The following is a 22,875-nucleotide window of genomic DNA, read 5'->3' on the forward strand; positions in this document are numbered from 1 at the left end:
GTTCAGGTATCAGCCATTTGTAAACATTTCTGGTGGATTTAAGTAGTAAACATTTTAGGGTGAAATTAGATTGCACTGTTGTTTCATGTAAACTCTCCCCTTTATAAATGTTCATTAAGAACACTTGGTTAACTCTGGAAAAAAATTTGGAGGCTACTTAAAAAGCTAGACATCAATCTACCATTTGATCCAGCAATACCACTCTTGGGGATATACCCAAAAGACTGTGACACAGGTTACTCCAGAGGCACCTGCACACCCATGTTTATTGCAGCACTATTCACAATAGCCAAGTTATGGAAACAGCCAAGATGCCCCACCACTGACGAATGGATTAAGAAAATGTGGTATCTATACACAATGGAATTTTATGCAGCCATGAAGAAGAACGAAATGTTATCATTCGCTGGTAAATGGATGGAATTGGAGAGCATCATTCTGAGTGAGGTTAGCCTGGCCCAAAAGACCAAAAATCGTATGTTCTCCCTCGTATGTGGACATTAGATCAAGGGCAAACACACAAGGGAGAGAGCACACAAGGGAGGGGTGAGGATAGGTAAGACAAAAAAAAAATTAGCTAGCATTTGTTGCCCTTAACGCAGAGAAACTAAAGCAGATACCTTAAAAGCAACTGAAGCCAATAGGAAAAGGGGAACAGGAACTAGAGAAAAGGTTAGATCAAAAAGAATTAACCTAGTAACACCCACGCACAGGAAATCAATGTGAGTCAATGCCCTGTATAGCTATCCTTATCTCAACCAGCAAAAACCCTTGTTCCTTCCTATTCCTTATACTCTTTCTACAACAAAATTAGAGATAAGGGCAAAATAGTTTCTGCTGGGTATTGAGGGGGTGGGGGGGAGAGGGAGGGGGTGGAGTGGGTGGTAAGGGAGGGGGTGGGGGCAGGGGGGAGAAATGACCCAAGCCTTGTATGCACATATGAATAATAAAAGAAAAAAAAATCCTCAAAAAAAAAAAAAAGAACACTTGGTTAAATCTTAGAAGACTACCAATGTTGTGTTAGTTGGGGATGGAGGGAAGGAAGGAGGAGGAGGAGGAAAAAGTAAGTAAGTGCAAGTCATAGGGAGGGGGGAAGGGGACAGGAACAAAAAATATGCCCTTTATTTTATTTTATTTTTTTAAATATTCCCTTTAAACGCACACCCGTAGTGACCTACTTCCTCAAACCAGGCCTCACCTTCTAAATTTTCTGCTACCTCCAAGTAGTGCCACCAGCTGAGGACCACTCTTTCTACACTTGAGCCTTTGGGAGACATTCCAAATCCAAGCTATAACAAATGTCAGTAATACTTGCTTTCATGTATTAAGATGTTAATTTTCTCTGACAGATATGCCAAGAGTTTAACAGCACCTGGGCATGGGAGATGGAGAAGAAGGGCTATCTTGAAATGAGTGTTGAATGCAAACTAGCTCTCTTAAAGGTAATAAATGTATTATTTGTTACAATGATTTTAATTTAAGTTTTCACTTTTGACTCCTGGTTAAATTAGAAAAGAAATGAAAAGTAAACATTTTAATTGTTAGAGGAATAAGGCAATAGATTTTTTTCACTGACAAAAACAGTCACTGTATTTGTGACTTTTTAAAATAGTCACACATTACTGTTTTTTAAAGTTGTGTTCACAACATGAGTTTTAATTATTTCTTCTTATAGGGATAGTATGAGTGGGCAAGCAATCACTTTAAATGACTTTTATTGTTTTCAGCTTTCACATGAATTGCTATATATTGTACTGTGGATAATATACTGATTTACTAAACTAGTAGTACATAATGTTTTTTAGATGACTGTGGACATGCCATTATGTAATTTTTTAAACCCTCACATAACCAAAAGTATTTGATTAAAATGAGTCATCTCAGTGTAGGCTTTTTGTTGTTTTTGGTACTCGGTTTTCAATTCAGGGCCTTGTGTCTGTCTCTACTACTTGAGCCATGCCTCCAGGCCTTTTGACTTGATTATTTTTGAGATAGGATGTTGCATCTTGAGCCATGCCTCCAGGCCTTTTGACTTGATTATTTTTGAGATAGGATGTTGCATTTATTTCTGGTCCAGGATAGACCTTAGTTCTCCTATTTACACTTCCCACGTAGCTGGGTTGACAGTCGTATACCACTTTGCCCAGCTTTTCATTGGTCATTATGGGGTCTTACTAATTTTTTCCTGGTCTTCACCTGCTGAGTATCTAGGATTATAGGCATGAGCCACTGTGTCTGGCTTTTTTTTTGTTGGTTTTTTTTTTGTTGTTGTTGGTGGGTCTGGGGTTTGAACTCAGGGCTTGCAAAGCAGGTGTACTCTACTGCTTGAGCCATATCTCCCATCCCTGTGACTGGCTTTTTTGTAGGCTTATTTTCAAGTTTGAGCTATCCTTTTTTTCCCCTACTTATTTCCTAATTACTAACAAGGTGATCAGCATAATAGAGGGGAAAATATGCTTTCTGAAAAAAAATTAATGATCTCTTCACTACTAAAATTTATGTTTTATAAGTAGATTCCTTATTCAAAGGAGCTCAGGATTTTATGATAATTCTTAAAATATAATGTCAGTGTGTGCATATGTACATATATGAATATAAATATATATTAGAGATAAGCTATGCTATTGGATAGCTATTACTTTACTGTTAGATGTTAATTGCTGCTAACAGCCTATATGAAAGTCTGCAACATGCATATAGGAGATCTTATGGTGTTTTCTATCTGCAGTATACCCAGATTTGTCCTTGTCATTTTTACTTATTTGTTTTTTGAAATGGAATCCTATTATTTGGCAAATTGGTCTCAAACTACCAGACTTAAGAGATTCACCTGCCTCAGCCTCCAGAGTAGTGGAAACTTAATATTGTAAAATACCACTTAGAAACAAAAAGTATGGAGGATCCTAAACATTCAAAACAAAACTACTAAATGATTTAACAGTCTCATAACTTGGTAGATTTCCTACAGAAATAAAATCACTGTGTCAAGCAGCTCTCTGAACTCACATGTTCACCACATACTGATTACAGTATGGAATCAACACAAATATTGATTATAGATGAAGAAATAAAAATGTATGTACAGTGTAATAATGTTCTGCCTTTAGAAAGGACATCATGTCATTTGTCACATTCATAAATTTTGAGAACATGTTAACTGAAATAAACCAGACACAAAAAGAAATAACCCTTGTTCTGACATTTTGAATTGTAGCAACAGTGTAATAGAATGGTGGTTACAGTGGGATGCAGTCAGGATAGTGGTGAAATTAAAGAGATTTTGGGTTTAATTTACAAAGGTTCAATTGGACAGGAGATATTGTATAAGGTAGTAATTGTGTTGGATAACAGTATTACATACTTGAAATTGCTAATAAAATAGATTTTAAGTGTTCTCACTACAAAAAAGTGACAATTATATGAGGTAATAAATATGTTAACTGCTTGATTTAACTGTTCCACATGGTTTATATATATATATATATATATCAAGGCATTCTGTTAGATACCATAAATATTGATGATTTTATTTGCCAGTTAAATTAATAATTTTTAAATAAATAAAATTTTAAGTAAAGCTTTTACCATGATACAATTTGAAGGGTTTTTACTGCTAATAGACTCATTACTTTAGAAATATAATTTGATTTGCCAGGTGTGGTGCATATCTGTAATCCCAGCTACTTGGGAAGTGAAGGTAGGAGGATCATGGTCCAGTGCTAGCTTGGGCAAAAGGTACTAAGAGCCTTGTGCCTGGGTCTACCACTTGAGCCATGCCTCCAGGCATTTTTGACTTGATTGTTTTTGAGATAGGGTATTGCATTTATTCCTGGTCCAGGCTAGACATCAGTCCTCCTATTTATACTTCCCATGTTGCTGGGATGACAGTCATACACCACCTTGCCCTGTTTTTCATTGGTTGAGATGGGGTCTTGCTAATTTTTTCCTGATCTTTCTCAAAAACAAAAAACAGTCTGGTGGTGTAGGTTAAAGTGGTAGAGTGCTTGCCTAGCAAGCAGAAGGCCCTGAATTCAATCCCCAGTACTGGCAAAAAAAGAAAATAGAATTTGATTTGTGTGTCAGTGGTTGTGTTAAATCTCTAAATTGGTGTAAAATTAAAATGTTAACATATTTTTTTAACTCAGAGGTTGAGAGTATAGTGAAAAATGAGTAAACTGAGTGTTCTGTTTGCTCTGTCCCTGAAGGAATAAATTCTGTGTTTGTGTCATTTGTTGTGGTGGAGAAATATTTATAGGATATTTTAAGCCATGTTGTAACTATTTTTCAGTATCTCTGTGAGTGTCAGTTTGATGACAATCTTAAATTCAAGACTATTATTAATGAGGAAGATGCCGATACCATGCGTCTTCAGCCAATTGGGCGAGACAAAGATGGCCTCATGTATTGGTATCAGTTGGATCAAGATCACAATGTCAGAATGTACATAGAAGAACAAGATGATCAAGATGGCTCTTCATGGAAATGCATTGTCAGGTATCTTTTATTGGAATCCATTTACATCTATTTACATGTTTCTTATTTTGATCTCTACCAGAATGTAATCTATGAGCAAGGAAGGTCCTTCTTTATGGAGTTGCTGAATTTCCAGGGCTTAACCTAGTGTCCATAGTAGTACTTAACTATTTGTCAAATAAATTTAAATTTAATAATTCATTCTATGTCAGGACATACACCTTATGCCTCAAACACCTATACTCTGAATAATAACATATAAGTAATATACACAGAACACATTCTTATAAATAAATACATGAAAAGGTTTGTTTGGTTCTTACTTAGCTATTGTACTAGCCAGTACCTACTTATTTCTAACTGTTTTAATTCAGCCCATTCCTCTTGACACAATGTATTTTTTATTTTTGTTGTGTGTGCATTTTTTTATTGGATATACTGAGGTTTGAACTCAGGTCTCAAACTTGCTGAGCAGATGCTCTACCACTTGTGCCACTCTGCCAGCCCTTTACTGGGGATCTGAAGAACATTGTGCTTTTGGGCAGAGTTCTTTCAGAAAGATTTTTTTTTCTTATTTGTGCTGGCAGATATATTTGACCAGAAACATTTGATGTATAGTGTTGAAATACAACTTTTTAAAAAGGTCTGTAACATAGGACCTTTATCTAGAATCTATAATTTTCTATCTTTGCAACGTTATTATTTTGAAATAGCCTATTAATACCCACAATATATATTAATTTTGAAAATATCAGGGGCACTATTAAAGTAGGGAGAATTCATGGATATCTAACTGCTGGCTTCCAAAAAGCTCCTTGACATTAACTCCTATCTGGTTTTGGGGTTCGTTTTCTTGCTTTGTTTTTGCCCTATTTGTATTTTTAGCTTTCTCTCTCTGGTCGTACTGGATTTTGAAATCAAGGCTTCATTCTTGCAAGGCAGGCACTTTACCACTCGAGCCATACCTCCAGCCCTATTTTAAACATTCTTTTAGTGATTACTTACTAACTTATAATATGTATAGGTCAGAAAAATTCAATTTGTGTTCTCCAAGAATAAAAATGAATTCATGGTTATTGTTTTATAAGCTAGTATAATTAAATGATGTGTTGTAGTTAATTTTCTAAATGGAGATAAACAAATACTTCTGAAATCAAATTTAGTCATCATTTCCCTGTGAATGCAAACATTTAACAAGGTTCTCTTTCTAGTTTTACTGCCATGTGTGCTAATCCATATTCTAATCTTGTATAGATGTGTTAAAAATATCCCCTTCTATATGTTTTAAGACAAAATAATCATGTTTACTGTTGATTAGTCATACATGCTTAAAATAAATTGTAAAGTGGCACTGTTTCAGGTAGGTTATATCCTAATGCATGTTGTAAAGCTTTTGAGTTAAAAGTTATGTTTGAATCTGGGTTCATTCATTTAACCATCTGTAGGCACATTACTTCTTACCTCCAGGAGTTACTTTCCTGTGCTTTAAAATGTTAAGATAATAGTTCCCCTAAGTGATGCTAGGACCATAGTACATGCCTAGTAAACATTTGTTTATCCCATTTTTTTTTTTTTTTTGGTGGTACTGGGACTTGAACTCAGGGCCTCATGCTTGCTAGACAGGTGCTCTACCACTTGAGCCACTCCACCAGCCCTCTTCCCACCTTTTTAACTATTGGCTTTTCTTAGAATGTTTCTAACTCTAAAGTTGGAAACTTCATTTCTTCATTGAAGAAATATTTATCAGCAGACAGGTCAGAATTCCATTGGTGTTTCTTTCACTTTTTCTCACCCTTGACTTTTTCACCAGTCTCTGGCTTTAAAAATGAAACAAACAAGAATCCTCTTGCCTTATGGAAATAACTATTTAAAATAAAAATAATACGGTGTATGTGGCAATTGTTAAGAAGCCGGTGCTCATGTAGAATTCCCGACCAGTTTTCTCATGTTAACAACCACAGATTTTTTTTTTTTATATGTGCATACAATGTTTGGGTCATTTCTTCCCCCTTCCTCCCACCCCTCCCGTTACCATCCCGCCCCCTTCTTCTCCTCCCCTACCCCCCTCGCTACCAGGCAGAAACTATTTTGCCCTTATCTCTAATTTTACAACCACAGATTTCTTAAGGGAACTGATACCTGGTTATTTTTAGCCATTTTGAAGACCTTTATAAATTCATCTTGTACTTAACCTGCAAATGGGCCAAGGACCTTTGCCCAAATAGTGTAGAAGCATACAGGACCATTCAGAAACCATTAGGTTTGTTGACAGTGGTTTGGCTAATAAAACCCGGATTTCAGACACCTGATTGATTTCCTGTTATTCCTTTATTTCTTTAAATTTATAAGTATATTTATTGCATACTAACTTGTGCTGTACTAAGCAGTTCAAGATATAGTAGTAGTGTAACTCTAGCTGTGTTTTAGGCATCTGAAATCCCTTACATTGTAAGGATTAGCTTTTAGTTGCATAGAATGCATATTTTCTTGGAGGACAATAGTTTTCTTCAGATTCTTATTTGGGCATACTTATGCTTTTTATAAACGGCATTTTAGTTAGCTTTTAACTCATCAATGCAGTAGAACTACTATTGACAGACATGAGTTGTCTTGTTCACATATTTCTTTCATAATGTGAAGAGTGTTGTGTTACCTGCTTCCTCAAAAAGATATTACTGGGGGTGGGGATGTGGCTCAAGTGATAGAATATTTGCCCAGCATGTGCAAGGCCCTGTGTTCCATCCCTAGTACTGTTAAAAAAAAAAAAAAGATAATAATGGGCTGGGGGTACAGTTCAGTGACAGGCCACTTGTGTAACATGCTGTTGAGGCATTGGGTTCAGTCCCTACCACAACAAGAAATGAATTAAAAAAAATGATTTTCATTTGTCTTTAATATCCCACTTGACCCAGATGAGGTCATACTTGTAATATACTGTTTAATTTTTTTTTCCAAAGATAGTAAAGAGTGACTTATTAGCAAAGCAAAAGTAAATCTGGAGACTGGAAATGGACAGTTGAGTGACAGTAACTGCCTAAACAGAGGGAGTACACTCCAGGGATGAGGCGAGTGCTTGGATAGTGGCCAAGTGTGCCAGAATTTAAGTTTGATACCAAAATCTTAGCACAACATTAACTGTGGTATGGTAAGTCCTTTATGGAATGAAGATGATTAAAAGAACTATAAGTGCTTGGTCTAGTGTAAATAGATCTCCAAACAGTTTAAGGGTTAATTTGTGGGAAAGATCTGTTGTAAGTGCTGAGATATGATCAGTGGATACGTATTCTGAGGCCACAGAACTGAGTTTGATGAAAGCAAGAATATGATTGTCTCAAGGCTGATACATGCTATCAAACTACTTTCTAATTAAACTTGCAGGTTTATGTGAAGCAGAGTTTTAAAAGGCATTAATCTTTTCCTTCAGAAACTCAGGTGATAAGGAAAGACCAAGTATACAAATGGAATTTTCGTAGAATTTAATAGATTGTACGTAGATACTTTGCTTAACTAGTAAATACTGTTTTTAATTAGTGAAATGAAAAGCCTGCTTCATTTTCTCTAAAATAATTTCTTTAAAATAACACTGTTATTTTCTTGGAAATCAACTGGCATTTTGGAAACATGTTTCTGCTAGTCCTTAATAGTTATTAACAAAAATTACTGGCCTTTAGAATTCTGGTTTTTAAAGCCATTTAATCAGCCTTGCTAATGATTGATAAATATAGATAATGTAGCTAAACATTGCCACATAAAAATCAAATGAAATTTGTTTCTAAAATTGAAAACCCACAAAAAAAAGGTAATTTTATGGATTTTACTTTCTACTGAAATTTTAACATCACCAGTGTTTAAACTTTAACTGTTTAACAGTTTCCATTTCTGCTTGTAAAATTAATAACAAATATATGCAATAGATTGGAAGTAGTTAATTCATCTTTGTAGAATTATACTTTAAGTTGAAAATTTAGTATGAGTTTTACAAAAGAATATAAGAAAAGGTGTTAAGTTTCCTCTTGAGCCACTCTCCCAGCCCTTTTGATTGGTTGGTTGGTCATTCATTTATTTATCTATCTAATCTTATCTGTCTATCTGATTGAACCGCAGTCACAGCTTATTTGTTTTTGAGATAGGGTCTCACTAACTTCCTGAGCTGGCCTCGAATTTATGATACTTCTGTCTCTGCCTCCCCGAGTAGCTGGGGTTACAGAGGTGTACCATATGACCAGTTAAAGTTAAATTTTATTGAACCATGTAATATCATCAACAATGGAACATTTTGATGTATAAAAATGACAGTTTTGTGTGGTTTTACCAAGTATTAATAGCACGTTTTAATAACAAAAGTATTTAAGCGCTACCTAATGTATTACATGTTTCAGTTAGTATTCAAAGTAGAATTGTCACAAAAGAATTTAATTATTTCATCTCTAATATAAGTCTCAACAAAAGAAGATAAAAGTACATAAAGTATGTTTTACATCTGATCAAATAATGTAATAAGTGATACTACTCACATAGAATTTCTGAATGAAAAAGATCAAAGAATATGAATATAAAAAGTATAGTAATACTTGGTTATTAGTGGTGAGGGAATTTGAGATCTTAAGTAGAACTGCTTCTTCAAGATCACAGAGGAACTATAGAAAGTGCTCAGATACCAAGTCTACTTTTGAGCAGTTATTTCATAAAGAATATATACATGTGATTAATATTCATATGACAAAGAATCCCGGATTATTATTCATGAGAGAAATCCCAGTGAAGACCGAATGGAGTTGTGACTTTACCTCCACTAGAATGAAAATGACTTACCACACTCAATATTACCAAGGATACAGAGCAATTGTAACTTATTTATACCTTGCTAGTGAAAATGTAAAATAGTACAAATACTTAGGGAAACAGTTTGGTAATGTCTTCAAATGTTAACAAACTGTTCCTCTATATCTCATTAATTTCATTACTTTGTATTTATATTAAAGAATTGAAAACACAGGAGTAGTGGCATGGCTCAAGTGGTAAAGCACCTGCCTAACAAATTGAAGCCTGGAGTTCAATACCCAGTACCAGCAGGGAGAAAAAAAGTGAAATACATTTTTAAAAAGCCTGTATAAGAATGTCATAGCATCTTTATTCATGCCAGGCACAGTAGCTCACACCTGTAATCCAAGCTACTCAGGAGTTGGAGATACAGAGGACCATTGTTCCAGGCCAGCCTGAGCAAAAAGTTAGTGATCCCTCATCTTAACCAGTTGCTGGTCATGATGTCTCACACTTGTCATTCCAGCTCTTTGGGATGCATAAAGAAAATCACAGTCTAGGCTGGCCTGGACTTGAGACCCTATCTGCAAAATAACTAAAACCAAAGGGGCTGGGGGCATGGCTCAAGTGAGGAATTCTTCCCTGTCATGTACAAGGCCCTGAGTTCAATCCCCAGTCCAAAAAAAAAGAAAGAAATGAATGTTCATAACATCTTCATTCTAAATAGTACTCATGCAATGGATTACTACCATGCAATAAAAAGAAATGACCTCATACAAGAAGGATTTATCTCAGAATCCTTGAGTGTGAACGAAGCCAAAAACTGTATGCTGTTTGATTCCATTTGTTTTTAACTTCTGGAATTAACAAAACTAACAGCCTATTGTTATAGTAATGCAGACACTTGACTTTAGCCAGGTTTGGTGGCACACATCTGTTACCCCAGCATGCTAGAGGCAGAAAGCAGAAGGATCACCAGCTCACTGACAGTCAGGCTACATAGTGACACTCTGTCTCAAGAAACCAAGCAGAATTGCTATCTTCTTGCTTTGGTTGAGGAGAAGGATTCAGTAGGAAGGGACATGAGGAAATTTTCTGTGATGGTGGTAATATTCCTTATCTTATTAGGGAGGTGGGTTACATGGTATATGTGTTTGTCAAAGTTGCTGAATGGTGAATTTCAAAGGGGTGGGGCTATATCTCAGTAGTAAGTGCTTTTGTATCATACGTAAGTCCGTGAGTTTGATCCCCAGCACTGGAGAGAGAAAAAAAAGCAAGTTTACAGCTGCCTATAATGCCAACACTCTGGAGGCTGATGCAGGAGGATCAAGAGTCCAAGGCCAGCCTGGGCTACATCTTAAGACCCTGTCTCAAAATAGTACAAAAAAAGTGTTAATTTACAGTATATAAATTATACTTCAATAAAAATATTTTAAAAATTGGTAATGGTTTGACAATCATTTTCAAAAATTTGAATTCTAAGTAGTGTATACAGTTTTCATGAATCTCGAACTACAACTCTGTCCAGACATCTCTAAAGAATGGAATGAGAAAGTGGGCTTTGAAGGCAGACTGTCTAGAATTCACTCATGCTGAATTATACTTACTCTGACCTGAGGCAAATTACCATAACTTTCTGTGTGTCCTTAGTTTTCTCATTTATAAAATGGAAATTATTTGGTACCTACTTATTTTTGTTAAATTGCAGTGATATGACATAATCAGTATACAGCTCTTTTTTTAAAATTTTTATATTATTCATATGTGCATACAATGTTTGGGTCATTTCTCCCCGCTTACACCACCCCCTCCCTCTCCCCCTCCACTCCCTCCCTCTCTTCCCCACCCCCTCAATACCCGGCAGAAACTATTTTGCCCTTATTTCTAATTTTGTTGTAGAGAGTATAAGCAGTAATAGGAAGGAACAAGTGTTTTTGCTAGTTGAGATGAGGATAGCTATACAGGGAGTTGACTCGCATTGATTTCCTGTGCATGTGTGTTACCTTCTAAGTTAACTCTTCTTGAACTTACCTTTTCTCTAGTTCCTGGTCCCCTTCTCCTGTTGGCCTCAGTTGCTTTAAAGTATCTGCTTTAGTGTCTCTGCATTGAGGGCAACAAATGCTATCTAGTTTTTTAGGTGTCGTACCTATCCTCATACCTTCCTTGTATGCTCTCGCTTTATCGTGTGATCAAAGTCCAATCCCTTTGTTGTGTTTGCCCTTGATCTAATGTCTGCATATGAGGGAGAACATACGATTTTTGGTCTTTTGGGCCAGGCTAACCTCACTCAGAATGATGTTCTCCAATTCCATCCATTTACCAGCGAATGATAACATTTCATTCTTCATGGCTGCATAAAATTCCATTGTGTATAGATACCACATTTTCTTAATCCATTCGTCAGTGGTGGGGCATCTTGGCTGTTTCCATAACTTGGCTATTGTGAATAGTGCCGCAATAAACATGGGTGTGCAGGTGCCTCTGGAGTAACCTGTGTCACAGTCTTTTGGGTATATCCCCAAGAGTGGTACTCATATGGTAGATCAGTGTTTAGATTTTTAAGTAGCCTCGCAAGTTTCAAGCCAGTCTGGATTACTTGGTGAGATCCCCTTCTCAAAAGAATAAAACACACACACACAAAAAAACATTCAAACAAAAATACATGCACAGTTCAGTGTGTTTTAGTATATTAGCTTATTGTATAGTCAGCACTGCTGTCTGACTTCCATTTTCCGCACATCAAATGGAACCTTGTACCCATTAGTGATTTTTTTCCTGTGCTCCCTTTTCCTAGTCCCTGGTAGTCACTTATCTTTCTATGTCTGTAATTTGCCTATTTTGAACATTTTAGGTACAAAGAATCATACAATAATGCGTCCTGTTACGTTTGACTTCCATCAGATAATGTAATGTTTACAAGGGTCATCCATGTAGTATAAATCAGAACTTACTACTTTTTTTTTTAATTTTTATTTTATTCATATGTGCATACATTGTTTGGGTCATAGAACTTACTACTTTTTACTGCTGAATAATATTCCCTTTTATAAATATACCAGGTGTTGTTTATCCATTCTATGCTTGTCTTTGAAAGAATAATTGTAAGTAGACATGGGAAACACATTCCAAACTAAGCAAACAGAGGTGCAATCATATGAAATCTTAAGAAAGCATAGTATTTTGGAGGCATATATCTTCTTTAATGGGAGAAATTATTTGGAAGGAAAAATAGCAAAGGTGGGAGGGAGTTTTGGCAAAACACCTAGATTGTTGTTAGGGTCCATAGTCTACTCTAAAAAAAAATTGTATTTACAAATTTGTGAATGACTTGATTGTATGTATATTTATTAAAATTTCCTCTGGCAAACTCACATTTAGTGTTTTTGAAATATTTTTGTCTTAACACAGCACTACTTATTGGATCCAAATAGGAAAAAAAAAAATCCCAAGACAGGGAGTTTTCTGTTTTCATGCATTACTGAGTAGATTGGGATTGTGTTTAAGCACATTAATCAGATTAAAGGCCTTTTAGTTTGGGGATTTTTTTGTTTGTTTGTTTTGTTTTTGTTTGGTTGGACTGGGGTTTGAACTCAGGCCTTCCCAGTTGCAAAACAGGCACTCTACTTCTTGAGCCACACTTCCAGTTCATTTTGCTCTGGTTATTTTGGACACGGGGTGTCTCAGTCTCTACCAAGCTTACCATGAACTTTGTTCTTCCTCCTCTCAGCCTCCTAAGTAGAAAGGATTGCAGGCATAGAGAATTTTTCTTAAATGAACTTTACAGTTAAATTTCTTGCCACTTAGTCTATGGAAGTAATTGAAATGGATTTTTCTAGCAATATCTGCTGTCATGTTTTGATGCTTTTTAAAATAGTATGTGCTACAGCTCAGGACCCAGTATAACTTCCAATATTAACAAATAGGTTGAGACATTTATTGCACATAGAGTTAGGCAGTATGAAAAGTAGTACCATTAAGCATGTAGCCTTGGTTATGTAGACACATTGGTGTAATGAAATTGGAAGACAGAATTTTTGTGGAAAATAATTTCTTTGCAAATGCCTGAATCTTAATTTTCCTTTCTGTAAAATGGAGACAATACCATGACTTTAAGAGAGCATTTAACCTGATCTCCTATTAGGTAATTAAAAGTTTAGACTGTTCATTTTATTTTATTTGGTCACATGAAATATGTAAAAATATGTGTCCATTCCCATACACAATAAATGTTTGTTATTCCAATATCTGACACATGTTCATCAGTGGCAATTTTATTCCTTTCTTTTGGCAACAAATTTGATAATAAGAGAATCCAGTCTTTTATAGATTAGGAAGCTGAGGCCTAGGATACAGGTTGAGCATCACTAATCTAAAAATCTGAAATTGAAAATGTTCCAAAATCTGAAACTATTTTGGCACGGACATTATACCACAAATGGAAACTTCTACACCTGACCTTGTGTGATGAGTTGGAGATAAAACAGTCATACAATGTAATAGTTTATTCAGCATCCTCAAGGGAAAAAAAGATCCTTATAGCCCCCCTTTAGCTGGAAGCCCTCTTTCCCTCATATCCGTATTTACACACACACACACACACACACACACACACACAGGGATGTCCACAAAGAGTAAAAAATGACATGTATGCAAGCCTATGACCGCTACCCACAATGCCCCATGTGCCCAGGGCCTATATGCGTTATTCACTGGTTTTTGTTCTGTTTTATTTTTGCATTTTTATGCTCAATGGTTTAGAGATATTGTTAAAAGCATTGGGTAACAATGATATGAAAAAGAAGAAGCTTTTATGTTTGACTATAGCACAGAAGTTCAAGCTGTTGACCAAACTGGACAGTGGTGTAAGAGTGAAACATCTTACCAAAGAGTGTGGTATTGGAATGAGCACCATATATGACCAGAGAAACAGAAGGATTTAGTGTCATTGTTTTACACAGAAAGTGATGAACATAAGTTAATGAAAAATAGAAACTAGGTGTAGTGGCTCATGCCTGTAAGCCTGAGAGGTTGAGATCAGAAAGATCAAGGTTCAAGGCCAACCTGGGTTGATAGTCATGAGACCCCATCTCAATCAATACCTGAGTGAAGTGGCATGTGCCTATCATCATATGTTATGGGGGAGACTGACACCAGGAGGATCACTGTTCTAGGCCATCCCAGACCAAAAAAAAAATTCCATCTCAAAGGAACAAAGCTGCGCACGGGAGTGCATGCCTGTCATCCCAGCTATGACAGGACACATAAAATAGGAGGATCATGGTCAAGGTTGGCCCTAGCAAACAGCTAACTCTTACCTATAAAATAACCAGAGTAAAAAGGGCTGGAGGCCTGGCTCAAGTGGTAGAGCACCTGCCTAGCAAGTAAAAAGCCCTGAATTCAAATATGAGTACTGCCAAGGAAGGAAAGAAAGTGAAAGGGAAGGAAAACACTTTATAAAGCTAAAAATGAAGATCTTGACTATATGTTAAAAGAATGAATCCATCAGTTACTGTGAACACGTGCCACTTATGGTATGCTGATTATGAAAGAAGCAAAGATCTATCCTGATGAACTGAAAATTGAAGGAAACTAATTGTTTAATAGGCTTGTTACAGAAATTTAAGGAATGACATTGCATTAAATTTTTAAAGTTTTTGTGATGCTAAACCATCTGTGGATCGTGAAGCAGCAGAGCAATTCATTGATGAGCTTACCAAGGTCATTGTGATGAAAATCTGACACCAGGACAAGTCTGTACTGTTGATGAAATATCACTATTTTGGCATTGTTGCCCCAGAAAGACTGACTATAGCTGGTGAGATAGATCTTATAGGAGTCAAGGAGACCAAGGGCAGAATAACTGTGCTGGGATGTACAAATATAGCAGGCATACAGAAGTGTAAACCCATTATCATAGTCAAAACTTTGTGTCCTTGCTGTTTAAAATGAGTGGATTTCTTACTAGTCCATATTATACTGACAAAAAAAGCATAGATCACCTGGGGCAGCTTTTCTGATTGGTTTCACAAGCATTTTTTTCATTAGCAGCTCATGCTCACTGGGGAACCTGAACTGGATGATGACTGCAAGATATTGTTATTCTTCGGTAACTCTTCTGCTCATCTTCCAGGTGAAATCCTCCTCAAAATCACTGTTGTCTTTTCCTCTAGTTAATTAATGTGACTCTATTAATTCAGCCAGACAACAAAGATAACATGTCAATGAAGAATAAACAACCATTTTCATCAACAGCATGCTATAGCAGCAATAAACAGAAGCGTGTGGGGGGGCTGTTTTCAAAAGTGGTTTACTATGACCAATGCATTAGATGCTGTTGCCAAGATTTGGAATACAGAGACAAAGACAGTTGGACCTATCTGGTACAACCTTTGTCTTTCAGCTATATTCAGCAATATTGATGAACAAAGTGGTGACTTTGATGGATTCTGCATGTCAAGTGAGAAAAGAAAGATTTCTTACCTTCCTATGTATGCAAAAAATTGCTTTCAGAGTTACAGAGTAAGCTGGAAGAAATGGCTATGAAAGTTTCAAAAATCAGTGACATTCGTTATTCACTCATTGACCAATAGTGAAATAGCTAAAATCGTTCTTAATGAAGCTGGGTCTGACAATAGTCAGGATGGCGTGATGTTTTTAACACTGCAGAAAAGTTCTTATAGATGACAGTGAAGAACTAGAGTAGTGTGCATTTGTAATGAAGCAAGAAATCATGTCAGTTTATAAAAGCGAAGAGTGACTTCTAAGACAAAAAACTGTTGTATGTGAAGTACATATACGTGAAATAGATGACTCTGGAAGAAACATTTTATAAAGCTGTGTGTTAGACTTTTATTGCTGTGACAGAATACCTGAGATAAATAACTTAAAGGGAGAGATTATTTATTTTAACTCAATTGTTTCAGAGGTTACATTCCTCTGTGGCTCACTCTAGTGTTTATGGGCCTATGGTGAGGCAGAGCATCAAGGCCATGAGAGGTTATAGTAGAGGGTATTCACCTGATGGCAGGTAGGAAGCAGAGAAAGAGGATACAGGAAGTAGCCAAGGCAAAATATAACTCTCAAGAGTTGGTAGTGGGTCATTTGGTCCCAGTGACTCACTACCTCCAACCAAGTTCTACTGCCTACATTTTATCACTTCCCAATAATGCTGTCATGGGGGACACTTAGTATAACAAAAGCCATTCAACAGAATACCTCCTCAACCCTTGCTTCAGGTTTTGCTTCTCACCAGAGAGAGAGAGAGAGAGAGACTACTTGGGAGGTAGAAATCTGGAGGATCATGGTTTAAGGTCAGCCTGGGCAAAAAGTCGGTAAGACGCCATCTTAGCCAGTAAAAAGCTGGACACGGTGGCATGCTTATTTGATTCCACCTAGGCAGAGACAAACAGGATTGTAATCTAGCCTTGCCTGGGTAAACATGTGAGATTCTGTTTGAAAACCAACTAAAGCAAGAAGGACTGGCATGGCTCAAGTAGTTAAGCACTGGCCTATCAATTCCAAGGCCTTGAGTTCAAACCCTAGTCATAACCCTTTAATTAAAGCACAAGTCGAAATTGAAAATCCGCTGTTACTTGTTGCTGTTTAACTGATAACACAGACATTCTGGTGATACTTTAGTTTCCCTGAGCACGTTGTTTTATCGCTGTATTGATACGCCTTATATTTTACTCTACATACATGTAAATGATTGCTGATTTGTAGCATGTAAACTCAGAGACAAGAATGATGTTGATGCCAAGCAACCACAGATTGTCCACATGGGTAGCTAAGATAATGACACCTTTGTTTTCTGATGGTTTATTGTACGCAAAGTTTATTTTATGGGGAAAATTATTTAAAAAATAATGTGTAAGCCTGACACTCAGGAGGAACAAAGGAATGAAGTAGGAAGATTGCAAGTTTAAAGCCAGCTTTGGCTATATACTGAGACCCTGTCTCAAAAAATTAAAAGCACAACAAAATACTATATAAAGTTACCTTTAGGTTGTATATATAAGGTATGTAAGATATACAAATGAATTTTGTGTTTACTTCCCTAAGACATATCATTATGAATATGCAAATATTCCAAAATTTGAAAAAATTTGAAGTTTTGGACACTTCTGGTCCCAGGCATTGCAATGGGTATTGAACGTGTGTGTGATTTGTCTAGGGGCATATAGCCATCTAGATGGGAGCAATGATTTCATTGATTTGCTAAGTATTTTTAAAGAGCTTAGTCACACAGAGCATGCTCAAGCAATATAGTGTAGCTAGCATGGAACTGTTAAGGGATAGGATAGTGAACATATTGTGATGATAGAAGGAAAACATTGAATTAGAGTTGTATACACAGTTCTATGGGAACAGGGAGGAAGTCATCTTGTCAAGCAGCTTAGTTGTAGATCCAGAATCAAGTTTCATACCTCTTGGTGCAAGGTTAGCTTTTATTTATTTTTTATTTTTTTATTTTTTGGTGGAGATGCTAGGGAACGAACAGGGTCAGCTTTTAATATTCATTTCATACCCCTTGTCTAAGCAGGAAAAATACCCAAGGGACTTTCCTTACTTGTAAATAGAATATAAATTAATCATACTTCACTGCCAGTTTTGTGAATAAACATAAAGAATTTATAGATTAGATATGCAGATATAAAAATAGAATAATAATAGCCATTAAAAATTATTTAAAATGGGAAGAAGGGCAAACAGAAAGAGTAACAGGGTAAATTTGATTAAAGTACGTTATCTGCATGTATAGAAATAGCACAATGAAACCTTTGTGTACAATTAGTACATGCTAATAAATTTTTTAAAGGATTTATAGATTAGAATCTTATTTATTGGGAATTTTCTGGTGTTGTTGAATCAAACTGAATTCCCATGTTGTAGTTAGAAGTTATAACTGGCAAAAGAAAATCAGTAACTAAATTTTGAATTGTGTTATTAGAGCAGACTTTTTGCCATCATTATTCAGTTATAGATAATAATTTTATAATAATATCAAATTATCTATTTAAGACAGAAGAGTTACTTCCAAATGAATCAAGAACTTGAATTATTTTGTTAAAAAAACTTCATTTTACATTGATTTTTATCTCCTTAGGGATGACATAGTACTTTTCAAAGTGATCAGACTTTGATTTTGTTTAGTGTTATTCGTAGTTTTTGTTTTCAACTGGAGAGCTGCATTCCTGTGACAATCATTAAGGAGAATAATCTAAGATTTCCCTGTGCTGAGTAGTATGTTTTAATATGTACTCTTTCTTAATACTTATTTTCAGAATTTTGGGTCAATTAGGACTAGCCGTACCAGTATTTTGGATTCTCTTAATGTATTTTTCTTTTTATCATTTTAATCTCCAATAGGTATTACTCAGAAAGCTCTTTAGAGTAGAAGAAAAATTTTTATGCTGTCTTGTTTTTTCCCTTGTTTAGAAATCGAAACGAGTTGGCTGAGACTCTTGCACTCCTGAAAGCACAAATTGATCCTGTACTATTGAAAAACTCTAGCCAACAAGACAACTCTTCCCGGGAAAGTCCCACCTTAGAGGATGAGGAGACTAAAAAAGAGGAAGAAACACCTAAACAAGGTTTTTTTGTGTGTTTTCTTTTGTATCTCTTCTATCTTCTTCTACTCTTATACCTAACTATATAATCATGCATTTTCATCTCAATTTGAAAAATTGAAAACCTTCCTAAAAAGGGCTTTTTATTTGAAGAAGAACATAGGCAAAAAATTATATTTATTCTTTTTAACACATTAAAAATATAAATCTAATATAAATCATTATCTTTTTCTAATTTAAGAAAGCTAAGACATATATAGCCAGATTTGATGGCTCAAACCTATAATCCTACCTAACTCAGAAGATGGAGATAAGGAAGATCATGTTTCAAGGCCAGACTGCAAAAAGTTTGCAAGATCCCATCTCAACCAGTGTGGTGATGTATACGTGTCATCCCTGCTGGGTGGGAAGCATTAATAGGAGGATTGTTTTCCAAGCCAGCCCTGCATAAAAGTGAGATCCTTTAAAAAAAAAAAAAATAGCTAAAGCAAAAAGGGTGGGCATTGTGGCTCAGGTGTTAGATCCCTGAATTCAAACCCTAGTACTACACACACATGCACACACAAAGAATGTTAAGACATTTAGGGAAGTTTTTGTGGAAAAATATACATACATAGAATTGCCCAGTTGAAGCTTTTTTTGGTGGTATTAGTGGAAGTTAGAGCCACATATTTGCTAGGCAAGTTCTCTACCACTTGAGACACACTTTAGCCCTTTGTGCTTTAGCTGTTTTGGGGATGCCATTTAAACATTTGCACCCAGGCCTGACTGGACCGTGATCCTCCTAATCACATTTTCTATGTTGCTAGGATGGCAGGCACTCACCAATCAATTGGTTTAGATAGGGCTTGATAACTTTATTTTCCTGGGCTGGCCTCAAACTGTGAACCTCCCCTTCTCCATCTCTTGAGTAGCTGGAATTACAGATGTGAGCCATCATCCCCGGCCATTTTTAGCATTTTGAAGTGTATGGTTCTATGGCACGTTAAAATACTCATACTATGTTTCAACCACTGCCATCTATCTCCAGAACTTTTTTTTCTTCTTCTCTAACTGAAACTTCAAATGTGTTACTGCCACCCCATTTTCTCCTCCTTTCAACTTCTGGCATCTACTGTCTGTCTGAGAATTTGACCACTAGGAACCGTACTTCACAGGTACCAAGTCCTTCCCTGACTGGCTTATTTCACATCACATTCATTCACATTGTTGCATGTGTCAGAATTTCCTTTGTTTTTAAGAATGAACAATATTCATTATATGTGTAAACCACATTTTGTTCTTGAGTTCATCCATCAGTGGACATTTGAGTGCTTCTGCCTTTTGTCTATTGTGAATAATCCTGCTGTGGTTATGGGTGTACAAATATCTTTGAATCCCTGCTTTCCCTATTAGGTACATACCCAGAGTTGAATTGCTGGATCATATGGTAATAAATAACTATGTTTGATTTTTTTGAACATACACAAGAACTCCAGTTTCTTCACATTCTTGCCAGCACTTGTTATTTTCTGGGTTTTTGATCACAGCCCTCCTACTGGGTGTGAAGTGGTATCTCATTAGAGTCATTAGTTCCGAATGACTAAGGGTGTTGAACATCTTTTCAAGTGCTTATTGGCCGTTCATATATCTTCCTTGGAAAATGTGTATTCAAGTCCTGTGTGTGTGTGTGTGTGTGTGTGTGTGTGTGTGTGTGTGTGAGAGAGAGAGAGAGAGAGAGAGAGAGAGAGAGAGAGAGAGAAAGAGAGAGAGAGACACTCCCTGTGTTACTGCTTCAGCCTCCCAAGTAGCTGTGTGTGTAGCCTGTCCATTTTTGATTGGAGTATTACTGTTGCTGGTAGTTTTTTTTGGGGGGTTTTTTTGTGGTTTTTTTTTTTTTTTGCAAACTCTTAAGTCCATGATAATTATTATTAGACCTGATTTGGGATTGAATATTTTTGTTTGTTTTGGTGATACTGGGGTTTGAACTCAGGGTCTTGCACTTGGTAGGCAATCACTTTGTCCATTGAGACACACTTCCAGTCCTTATTGAATTTTCTAATTTGCTTAATTAGGCAGATAAAATCCCTATCTTTCTGGAAAGACAGACCAAGTGTTCTCTCCAGGAGAGAAACCAACTGAAATTTTTGTTGATACCTTTTAATTAATAATTGTCGTTAATAACAAATCTTTTAATGACAGGGGAAGGAATTTGTTTTCCTATTGTGTATTGTTCCACTAGAGGTTTTTAATTTGCCTCTACTGTGTTGATTCAAACCTAAAAACGTTGTGTTCTTTTTTTGGTGGTACTGGAGTTTGAACTCAGGACCACATGCTTGTTAGGCAGGGGCTCTACCACTTGAGCAACTCACCTAGCCCTTTTTTTTGTGCTGAGCACTTTCAAGATAGGGTCTCGCCAACTATTTCCAGGGCTGTCTTTGAACCATGATCTACCCGATCTCTGCCTCCTGAGTAGCTAGAATTACAGGTGTGAGGCACCAGCACCCACTTGTGTTCTTTCTTTATTCGATGTTTTGAAGGAACAATTCATAAAGAATCCATATATGCAGGAAGCATTGCTTGAAAACAAACAATGAAACCTTTCCCTTGAAACAATGTTCCTATGTGTTAGGCATTACTGTTAGCCCAAATTCTTCCTTCTGCCCTCCTTTCACAATTGTTTACATGATCTCAGATAACAGTAGTGGTTTATTTTTAATCCATCTTTCTGATTTGAAAATTTGATATATTAAAATTAAATTCTTAGACTGCTTTAGTAAAGTGTAGTAATTTTAAAGTTGTCTTAACATTCTATTGAATTTCTAGACTTTACTAAGGACTAATTCTTGATTTGAACTTAATTTTTATTCATTTAGTTATTCAGTTTGTTCATTTATTCATGCACTTTCCTATTTCCTTACACAATTAAAATCAAAACTAGAACCTAGTGCCCATGGTTCATGCCTATATTAGCTACCTGGTGGGCTAAGATGCAGAGGATCATGGTTCAATGCCAGCCCAGGAAAAAAAATCCACAAGAACCCATCTCAACCAGTTTCTGGGTATGGTGGTGCATGTCTGTCATCCTGTCTACACAGGAATCTGAAATGGGGAAAATTGTGGCTTTAGGCCAGCCTGGGCAGAAAAGTTTGTGAGACCCCATCAAAACAGAGGGAAATAAAAAAAGCTGGAAGTGGTGGTGCACTACAGCAGGAAGCGTGAAATGGGAGGCTCTGGGTTCAATCCAACCACTGCAGAAAATAAATAGTGCTTTTGTGCTTCTCTTACTCTAACAACAAAATATTTCTTTCTTTTTTTTGTGGCAGGACTGGGGTTTGAACTCAGGGATTTGTGCTTGCAAAGCAGGTGCTCTACTGCTTGAGCCACACATTCTAATCTCTTTTGCTCTGGTTATTTTAGAGACAATCACACATACTATTTGCCCAGGCTGGCTTCAAACTGTGATCCTCCTTTCTTAGCCTCCTAGATAGATAGGATTAAAGGTGTAAACTACAAAATATTTCTATTAAAAAAAACACGTTTGTTTTGAGATGGAGTTTCATTGTGTTGTCTAGGCTGGTATTGAATTCCAGGACTGAAGCAAGTAATCCCCAACAAAAGGTTTCTTATTCATTCAACAAATATTTATTGTGTACTTTCCATGTATTAATCGTAGTTTTAGGAAGGGGAATTCTATTAAAAAAAAAAGCAGACTATAATTGTTTTGTACTAAAGCTATACTATAGTGGCTAAAAAACTAACCCATATGTCATTTTCTATGTGCTAATATTATTCAGAAGTGCTTAAATTTACATATATTAACTCACATAGTCTTCACAACAAACCCTATTAGTAGATATCATTGTAGTAGGTTCCCCTTATCCTTAGAGTATATATTCGGAGGTCCACAATGGATTCAGAAGCCATGAATATACTATGTTTTTTCCTATAGAGATAAAGTTTGATTTCTAAATTAGGTACAATAAAGAGATTAACAATAACAACAATAAAACAATTATAACTATACTGTAGTAAAATTTATGTGACTATATTCTGTGTTTCTCTTTTCTCTCAAAATATCTTACTGTACCAT

General features: G+C 36.1%; 1 protein-coding gene across 2 annotated transcripts in view; it reads left to right on the forward strand.

The window, feature by feature from the left end:
• Positions 1-22,875, forward strand: part of Rsf1 (remodeling and spacing factor 1) — a 154,981-nt gene that overhangs the window by 73,755 nt on the left and 58,351 nt on the right. For both annotated transcript variants that reach the window (XM_074082385.1, XM_074082380.1), the window contains exons 3-5: positions 1,350-1,442; positions 4,289-4,494; positions 18,673-18,827. In XM_074082385.1, the coding sequence (XP_073938486.1) occupies positions 1,350-1,442; positions 4,289-4,494; positions 18,673-18,827 (454 nt within the window). The remainder of the gene's footprint in view (positions 1-1,349; positions 1,443-4,288; positions 4,495-18,672; positions 18,828-22,875) is intronic.

The sequence above is a fragment of the Castor canadensis genome, chromosome 1, assembly GCF_047511655.1.
Source record: "Castor canadensis chromosome 1, mCasCan1.hap1v2, whole genome shotgun sequence".
NCBI lineage: Eukaryota > Metazoa > Chordata > Mammalia > Rodentia > Castoridae > Castor > Castor canadensis.